Source organism: Camelus ferus, chromosome 18, assembly GCF_009834535.1.
Source record: "Camelus ferus isolate YT-003-E chromosome 18, BCGSAC_Cfer_1.0, whole genome shotgun sequence".
Classification (NCBI taxonomy): Eukaryota; Metazoa; Chordata; class Mammalia; order Artiodactyla; family Camelidae; genus Camelus; species Camelus ferus.
In genome coordinates this window covers 18798076-18807711 of record NC_045713.1, presented here as the reverse complement: position 1 = coordinate 18807711, position 9636 = coordinate 18798076, and the positions used below count along the sequence as shown (strand labels likewise).

At 47.0% G+C, this 9636-nt stretch overlaps 1 protein-coding gene across 3 annotated transcripts; it reads left to right on the top strand.

Annotated features, from left to right (window-relative positions):
- The first annotated feature begins 5614 nt into the window (after positions 1-5614).
- C18H16orf54 (chromosome 18 C16orf54 homolog) lies at positions 5615-9216 on the top strand. 3 transcript variants are annotated; one of them, XM_014556580.2, is made up of 2 exons: positions 5615-6827; positions 7462-9216. In XM_014556580.2, the coding sequence occupies exon 2, from the start codon at positions 7462-7464 to the stop codon at positions 8113-8115; it is 654 nt and encodes a 217-aa protein (XP_014412066.1). In that variant the 5' UTR covers positions 5615-6827; the 3' UTR covers positions 8116-9216. The 3 variants fall into 3 exon arrangements, with proteins under 3 accessions (XP_014412066.1, XP_006181578.1, XP_014412065.1); XM_006181516.3 differs by having other exon boundaries at positions 5616-6822; XM_014556579.2 differs by lacking the exon at positions 5615-6827 and adding an exon at positions 6835-7245.
- The last annotated feature ends 420 nt before the right edge of the window (positions 9217-9636 follow it).

The following is a 9636-nucleotide window of genomic DNA, read 5'->3' as shown; positions in this document are numbered from 1 at the left end:
CTCCAGTTGGATCTCAGGTGATTAGCAGCCCATGGAAATAGTAATCCTTTCTGATGAATGGGGCAGTGATGGCCAGGTATGTTGTGGAGGATATGAAGTTCAGTGTTTTCTTGAGAGCATCCATTTCCACCAAAATCAGGCTAAGAACTGAGTATGATCAGGCCCATTATCGATAGGAGTTGGGAAAGTTGTGGTCGCCTCTTGGGCCCTCCTTTCTTCTAGAAACATCTGGAGGGCAGCAGTGTGTCACAGGGTGTAGGTTCAGGTGCTGGCCACTGAAAGCCTCATTCTGGAACATACTTCACTGACTTGCCAAGTGGCATCATGGCAGAGAAATGGGACCCACAAAAGCTGCCTCCAAGCACACTCAGCTCAACTGATTGCCTCGACATCCATCAAGTCGTTATCTCCTGATGGGGCTCAGTTCTGGGCCTCAGAGAACTGTTAAGAAGTAAGGATGGCCAGACTGGGCAGGTGGGATCCAAGCAGAAGTGAAGGAGGTACCTGGCAATCAGTTAGCAAGTCCTTTAGGCTGAAAGACAGCAGAATCCCAGAGGGTAGCTCACCAACCCCCCAAATCTCTGTTCCTTTGTGGCCCACGTTCCCTAACTGGAGAAGACATAGCCCAGAACTCCAGTTTTGCAAACACAGGTTTCCCCAGAGAGGCTGCACTGCTGGGAAAGCCTGCTTCTTCCCCTCTCCTGTCTGACCGCACCCCAAAGAAATCAGAGAGTTTTATCCAGGAAGCCTTCCTACTATTATGAAATATTACACAAATACAGAAAAGTACAAAAAAGAAATGTTCTGTACGTAAAGCTAGTTTTTACTTACTACCTTTGAGTTATCTGCACCCCCAATCTAGTTGGAAATTCTGTTCTGCAATGTAATTAACACACCTAGGAGCATATAAATTAGCATTTTGGGGTTGCAGGTCACAGAAACCCGGCCCAAACTATTAAGCACAAAGAGACGTTTATCATAAGGACTCATGAACCCAAGGACAAGAATAAGGCTGGGAATCTGGAAGGAACTGAAATCAGAGACTCAAACACCATCAGACATCTCTTTTTCTCCAATACTCTTCTCTCAGTTCCCTGTGATGGGAGAGGGAACACTGACAGTTCCCAACTTTCACATCTAACAGATTCAGTTACCTGGAGACATTCAGTCTCACTTCCAAAATTCCAAGGGAAAGAACTAATTGGTCCAGCCTGCCTGAGGCATTCCACCCAGTAACTCATGGTTAAGGGAGTAGGGGGAGCTGATGTTGTAGGAATACAACAGCTCTTACTGCCACCACTCAGAAAAGACAATTCCTCAAATAATGGCACCAGTCAAGCAATCCAACAAGCGCCCACTGCAGGGCGGAAGCTATTTGACCCCTCAGAGGATACAGACTTAGGGCAGGAGGTCTCAACCTTGGCTACACATTGAAATCACCTGGAAAACCTTAGCGATGACTGATGCCTGGGTCCCCCCTGCCCCAGGAGATTCTGATTTACTTGGTCTGAGGTGTGACTTCAGCCTCAGGCTTTTAAAAAAAAATCTCCCCAGGTGCTTCTAACGTGCACCCCAAGGTTTAGACCTGCTGGCTAGTGCTGTGCTTTTCAAACACTCACGTGCCTGCACATCACGGGTATCCTGATAAGATGCAGCTTCTGATTCAGTAGGTCTAGGCAGAGCTTGAGAGTTTGCATTCTGATGCTGTCCCGGGTGATGCTAACCTGGTCCTCAGCCCATTCTGGGAAGCCAGGTTCTGTGCAGCACTGTCCAAGAGAACTTTCTGTGATGGCAGAAATGGTCTGCAGATGCGCTGTCCAATACAGTAGCCACTAGCTGCAGTGTAATTAGCAGATTAATGAAATGAAATGTAATTAGTGAGACTGAAGAACTGAATCTTTTACTTTATTTTATTTGAATTAATTTGAAGAACCACATGTGGCCAACAGCTATTGTATTGGACAGAGCCCGTCTAGTGGATTTCAACCAGAGGGAGGGCATATCTGAATCACCTGTGGGATTACAACCAACTCAGTGCTCTTGTGGCTGCCGAGTTCCTCCTCACCACCCCCAATCCAGGCCCCAAGACAGTGTGATAGAATAGGGGTGCAGTGTGGGGAGAACAGGGATGAAGAGTTGAAGGCCCCACAGGTGATTCTGAAGCACTGTCGTTGCTCACCTGGTGAGAACCATTGATGTAGAATGTTCCAGATATCTATTTCCCTGTTACAAACCACCCTCAAACTTAGTGACCTAAGAAAGCAATGTTTATTTTTCTCATGAATCTGCATTTTGGGCAGGGCTGAGTGGGGATAGCTCATCTCTGTTCTACTTGGCGTCAGCTGAGGTGGCTTGAAGGCTGAGGCTGGAGTCATCTAGAAAGGAGCTCGCTTATGAGTTAGGGAGTTGAGGCTGGCTGTCAGCTGGGACCCTAGCTGGGACTTTAACCAGGGCACCTATTTGTGTCTTAAGCTTCTTCACACATGGTGCCAGAGAGAGAAAGAGAAGAAAAGGGAAAGAGACCAAGTCAGATGGGAACAACTCTATCCCTATTTTTAACCTAGCCTTGGAAGCCATACTGTCACTCCCACCATATTCTAGTCATTAGAAGTGATGGTGGGAAGGGTATGGCTCAGCAGTAGAGTGCATGCTGGCATGCATGAGGTCCTGGGTTCAATCCCCAGTACCTCCATTAAAATAAATACACAAACCTAATTACCCCTCCAAAAAAAACCAAACAAAACAACAAAAAGATAAAGATTTAAAAAATGGTTTGTTAAAAAAAAAGTCACTAGCTAGCCCATATTCAAGAGTCAGGGGATTAGATACTACCTTTAACAGGAGGAGTGAAAAGGAATTTGAAGACATATTTTTAAACCACCACATACACTTAGAAACAAGGAGCACTACGGGCAGAACTCTGCACACAGCAGCGCATAGTCCAGCTGCCTTGTCTATGAGAAATCAAGTTTTGCTGGTACCAGGCACAGCCAGGCTCATCCCTGACTCCAAAATTCCAACTGGAAGACACCTCCCCAAAGGCCTGTTTTCTAGACTTCTGACCCAGAGGCTACCCTATTACACACACTCCTTGAGTAACTTCCTGATTCCTTTTTTCAGAATTTCTTGAGTGGTGGTGTGGGAGGAACTTAGGGGTCAGGACACCTGGGTTCTGATCCCAACCCTGCAGAAGCCTGTAAAAAAGAATGCAGGTTTATTTGGGAGTGAGGAGATTATAATAATTTTCTTCTCGATGTGTCAATTTTCTGTATTATTATTTAAAGTTTTCATTGTGGTCACAACGTTGTAAATCAACTATACTTCAGTAAGAAATGTTTTTTAAATTAAAAAAAAACTAAAAAAATCTGGAAAAAATAAAGTTCTCATTGTGGTTATTTATATATATACCTACACACACAGACACACACACACACACACACACCATAAAACTTATCATTTTAACAATTTTTAAGTGTACAGCTCAGTAGCATTAAGTATATTCACATAGTTGTGCAGCCATCACGACCATCCATCTCCAGAATCTTTTCATCTCCTCAAACTGAAATTCTATACCCATTAAATACTAACTTCCTATCCCTGCTTCCCCTAGCCCCTGGCACCCACCATTCTACTTTCTTCCTCTATGAGTTTGACTATTCTAGGGACTTTAAATAAGTGGAATTATACAGTATTTGTCCCTTTGTGACTGGCTTATTTCACTTGGCATAATGTTTTCAAGGTTCATCCATGTTGCAGCGTATTTCAGAATTTAATTCCTTTTTAGGCCTGAATAATATTTTATACAGAATATAAATACTATGTTATATATTTTATATATACATATATATATCGCATTTTGTTTATCCATTCATCCATCAATGGACAGATGAGTCGTTTCCACCTTTTGACTTCTGTGAATAACACTGGTATAAACATCAGTATGAAAATATCTGTTTGAGTCTCTGCTTTCAGTTCTATTGCACAATGTAGACATATAATTGCTGGATCATATGGTAATTCTATGTTTAATTTCTTAGGGGAACCAGTTAAAACTTTTAAAGCCTTTCTGTAAGTGATGAAAGACAGTGAAGAATCAGCCAGTTTGATGCCTTAGGAACAAAAAAAATCATGTCTGATCTTTCTGGTTTTTAATAACGTTTACCCCTCTAGTGCTTCTATTTTTTTAAAGACTAATTGCAAGAGAACATACATAACAATTTTCAGGTTTTATTTATTTGAAATTTCTTTTAAAAATAAAACTTTTTTCATGTGCCTATTGATCATTTATGTTTCTTCCTTGGAAAATTGCTTGTTTAGCTCTTCTGCCCATTTTTGGATTGGGTTGTTTGTTTTTTTCTTATTAAGTAGTAAGCTGCTTGTATATTCTGGAGATCAAGCCTTTGTCAGTTTCATTTTTTGCAAAAATTTTCTCCCATTCCTTAGGTTGTCGTTTTGCTTTGTTTATGGTTTCCTTTGCTGTGCAGAAGCTTGTAGGTTTAATTAGGTCCCATTTGTTTATTCTTGCTTTTATTTCTATTGCTTGAGTAGACTGCCCTAGGAGAACATTTCTGACATGTATATGAGATAATGTTTTGCCTATGTTTTCTTCTAGGAGGTTTATTGTATCTTGTCTTATGTTTAAGTTTTTGATCCATTTTGAGTTTATCTTTGTGTATGGTGTAAGGGAGTGCTCTAGCTTCACTGAAAAAAATGCTCAATATCACTAATTATCAGAGAAATGTAAATCAAAACGACCATGAGGTATCACCTCACACCAACCAGAATCGCTATCATTCAAAAGTCCACAAATAACAAATGCTAGAGAGGCTGTGGAGAAAAGGGGACCCTCCTACACTGCTGGTGGGAATGCAGTTTGGTGCAGCCACTGTGGAGTATGGAGATTCCTCAAAAGACTAGGAATAGACCTACCATATGACCCAGGAATCCCACTCCTGGGCATATATCCAGAAGGAACCCTACTTCAAAAAGACACCTGCACCCCAATGTTCATAGCAGCACTATTTACAGTAGCCAAGACATGGAAACAGCCTAAATGTCCATCAACAGATGACTGGATAAGAAGATGTGGTATATTTATACAGTGGAATACTATTCAGCCATAAAAATGACAACATAACGCCATTTGCAGCAACATGGATGTCCCTGGAGAATGTCATTCTAAGTGAAGTAAGCCAGAAAGAGAAAGAAAAATACCATATGAGATCACTCATATGTGGAATCTAAAAAAAAAAAAAACATAAATACAAAACAGAAACAGACTCATAGACATAGAATACAAACTTGTGGTTGCCAAGGGGGAGGCGGGTGGGAAGAGACAGACTGGGAGTTCAAAATTTGTAGATACTGACAGGCATATGCAGAATAGATAAACAAGATTGTACTGTGTGGCACAGGGAAATGTATACAAGATCTAGTGTTAGCTCACAGCAAAAAAGAATGTGACAATGAATGTATGTATGTTCATGTATAACTGAAAAATTGTGCTCTACACTGGAATTTGACACAACATTGTAAAACGACTATAACTATAAAAAAAGTTAAAAAGAAAAACATGAAAATAAAATTTTTATTGTCATAAACACATATAACAAAATTTACCATCATAACCATTTTTAAGTGTCCTGTTCAGTGATATTAAATTAAGTTCAGGTTTTATTTTAAGGCCTATAATCTCATTCAATTCTAATGTCATCAGGTTTCTGCATATGTCATAAGGCCCAGAGCCTTGGGGCTCTTTCTTCCACTTACTGCCACCCCCTGTCACACTTTGTGCGCCTTCTGGCCATCCCTCAAAACCTCTAGGACAAAGCAATCTGAGTCAGGCTACCCTTGTGACCATCTTTTGTAAGACACTAACATTTCAACATATTTTTGTAGCCTTTCACATTAAATGGCTGTCATTTTGCAAAACAAAATGTTAACGCACCTAGGAAGAATTGTGTTGTACAGGTGGCTTGCCACACCAGGAATTTATGCCTGTGTTTCCCCAGTCCTCAGACATATGTGAGATGTGTGACTTAAGGCCTAACACTGCCCTTTTAGGGCTTCCCTGTCATCAGCTGTCAGTGAGTGAGCCAAACTAAACAATCTCTGAAAGGCCTCCAGTCTAGGAGCTGAGATGCTCTGTCACACCCTGGCCCCAGGTTCCTCCGACCCTAAGCGCCAGGAGAAAGACCAGATGGCGAATGTCTGTTATCTTGGAGATGGGCCTCAGCCTGTTTTTTAGCCTGGATCCTTCCCAGAGACCTGACATTTTTTGCTACCCAAGCCTCACCTCACAGATATTTTCCAACCAAAATTGAGGCTAAATGGTCTGAAGACAAGGAGATATACATTCATGAAAAGCATGGAGAAGGTGGGACAAGCAGGAAGGCACGGTGGGGCAGGTTGCAGGAGTGGGTTTGGTGGGGCCCAGTGCGCACAGCAGGGGCAGGGAAACCACCTGGGAGTAGGCAGAGCGAGGACACTTGGTGTTCTGGATGGGCCAGTCTCTTTCTTTCTTGGCCTCCGAGTGCATGTTGGGCCTGGGGCCTGGCTATGGGGTGACACTGAGTTCAAAAGAGCCACTGCCCATTCCGGCCCCACCTCTTGCCAGGAAACGCCTCCCCACCGCAGTGACCACATCCCCTCAGGTTGCCTTGGAAACATTCCACGGGGGTGCTGGGGGACCCAGGGCACGGTTGCTCAACAATAGGTGGTGCCCTCCTTTCCGCCTTCATCAGAGACAACTGCCCTGCACCCTCTGCTCACACAGGGAAGAGCAACTCCAAAGTTGAGCCAGAAGCCCAGGGACTGACAGAGGTGAGGTAGGGAGTGAGGCAGCCCCTGCAGGTGGGGGACATGGGGGGACAGAGACAGAGCAAAGCTGGAGAGGCAGGGACAGGTGCAGGGGTGGCACCTGAGACCCGGCACAACAGCAAGCTCGGGGGAGCCTCAGAGAGCAAGCCCAGCTCCAAGGGGAGTTGTTGGGGGAAGCAGCATCCAGGGTGCCAGCCGAGGTGGCTGGGAGCGGGTCACACACACGGGGGCCGGGCTGGGCAGGGAGGCTCTCATTTCCTCACCCAGCACTTCCTCTTCCAAGCAAGACCTAAGGGACTGAGACAGGAGGAAAGAAGCCCTTGGGGCCCTTTTGTCTGAGGCACCCTAGAGTCTGAGAGGGAAATGGAGCTTCCAGAAGGGGGCTGGAGATTCTGAGCAGGAAGGAAGACCTGGTTGCGGACCGAGGTGGGCCCCCGTCTCTCTGGCCAGTGGCCATCTGACTCCTCTCACCCTTTCTGGGTCCTCTCTGCTCCTCTGTCTGCCTAGGTCTGTTTCTCAGCCAGATGTCGCTGAGCTTCTCCCGACTCTGTCTCCTCACTCTTGTTTATGGACCCACTGCTCCTCTCTCTAGATTGTGCTGACTCTGTCTCATGTGCTTCCTCTCCTGACCCGTCTCTCCAGATGCCTCCGACTCCAGAGCAGCCTTCTGGGCACATGCAGGGGCCTCCTGCATCGGAGTCAGCCTTTTGGCCCCTGTTGCCCTGCGGGCCCTGCATCCCCATCATGCTGGCCCTGGCTGCCCTGGCTGCCATCTTCCTCCTGACTACGGCCGTGTTGGCTGAACGCCTGTTCCGCCGCTCTCTCCGCCCAGACCCCAGCACTTATGCGCCCACCTTGGTCTGGCGCCCTGGAGGAGAGCTGTGGATCGAGCCCATGGGCACACCCCGAGAGCGCTCCGAGGACTGGTATGGCTCAGCGGTTCCCCTGCTGATGGACCGGGACCCAGACCCTCCCACCCCGGGGGGCACCTTGGAGGCACGAGCTACAGCCCCACCTGCTCTGTCAACCCCAAACTCTCCTTCCAGTTCCTCAGTCCCCCAGATCCCACCCAAGGTCCCAGCCCATAGCACCTTCTGGAGGCCCCCTGCCTCAGGCCTGGTGAGCTGGATCGAACCTGAACAGAGGCCAGAAGCCAGTGTGCATCTAGGGAGCCCCCAGGCCCAGAGGCAGCGGCCGGGAAGCCCTGATCCTGAGTGGGGCCTCCAGCCTCGGGTCACCCTGGAGCAGATCTCAGCTTTCTGGAGGCGTGAAGGCCGGACCAGCGTGGGTTTCTGAATCCCAAGGGCCTGGAGGACTGGACTCCCAGAGTCCCCTGAGGAAGGTCCAACCTCAGAGGAATCTTAAGACCCTGAGGCCCCAAAGAACCTGAGTTGACACCCCATCCCTGGCAAAGAATGCCCCTCCCAGGCCTTTTCCTTCTGGATTTGAGCTCCCCCTGGATCTGAGCCTGGGCAGGCTGGGTGTGGACAGAGCCCGTGCCACAGGGGAAGCTCAGCGGTGCCTTTGCTTAGCTGCCCGGGGCTGCTGCGTGGAGAACTGGAGTTGGGGCACCCTGGGTAAGAAGCTGCCAAAATCACATTCCGGATTAAGAACTCAAGGTACTAGACAGGCAGGAAACAGCATAAACTCAGTGGCTCCCACCCTCCTTCAGTTGGCACCCAAGATGCCAACACTGAAGTGCAGGGTCCTGTGGATGCTGAAGAACAGACTGGGTATGATGACGAGGGTCAGCAGTGCTAGCAGGAGAGGACAGGAATCCTGCTTCCCAGAATCACAAGTCATCCCTCTGGAAAAACACATAACGAGAGGTCAAGACCAGGCAAAAGACCATCTTATTACATCCAAACTGTGGCTTTGATCCCCACCTTGCAACAAGAGGCCTTCTCTTGCCTGCAGCTGGGACCTACAGTCAGAAAAGGCCAGCGGGCAGCACGTCCTCTGGAGGCCGCCACATCTTAGCCCTCTGGATCTTATCGCTCCACGGTGAGGGAGGCCTCGGCCAAGGAGATCTGAGTTTGATCCAGTGTGGAAATGAATACTCTCCTGGGGCAGGGCAGCTTCCAAAACATGGCCTCTGACCATCTTCCCCCCCAGCTTACTGGAGTGGTTTAAAAAGGCAGATTTGCCCCAAGACAGGCTTACTTATAATGCTCCACCCCACAGAAGTGGAGCCCCGATCTCAGTATCAGCCGATCTCCCCTTTGGGAGCAGAGCCAGGGGCTGGGAGAGGTGAAGGAGTTTCCATTCCCCAGGGTCTGACTTCCCAAACTTCAGTCCTGAATGCTAGGATTTTTGTCATATCAGTTTACCACCTGTACTTCATAGTTTTCTTTAAATTGTTTTACTATTTGCTTAATAAATTTATTTTACAAGGAATCTGTTTTGTATCACTTCTGTAAATGGAAAACCAAGTATCACTTGCCGGAAATAGAAGGTTAAGCAGGCAAATAAAGACAATATAAGCAAAGATATCGAGTTCTAAGTAGACATTGTTCCCTGTTAGAGGCATTGACCCAAAGATCTGCTCTTTGTTAAAAGGGCAGAAATGGAGCCACAGGTGTCAGGAAAGTGTTAGCACCACCCTGAGACCTTCCCCCAGAAGTGTTGGGGTGGATGAGAGCCCCACACAGGGAGTAGCCATCCTGTGCTACTTAATGCCAGCCAGGAACCCCCCAAGTTCATCCACACCCTAGAAATGCTGCAGGGCAGAGGCCAACACTCAGCTCTTCCTTTTCAGGAGGGCCGGGGAGCACTGGGGCCTGGATCTCTCTTCCCATCTCTTGGATGCCAGAAGTT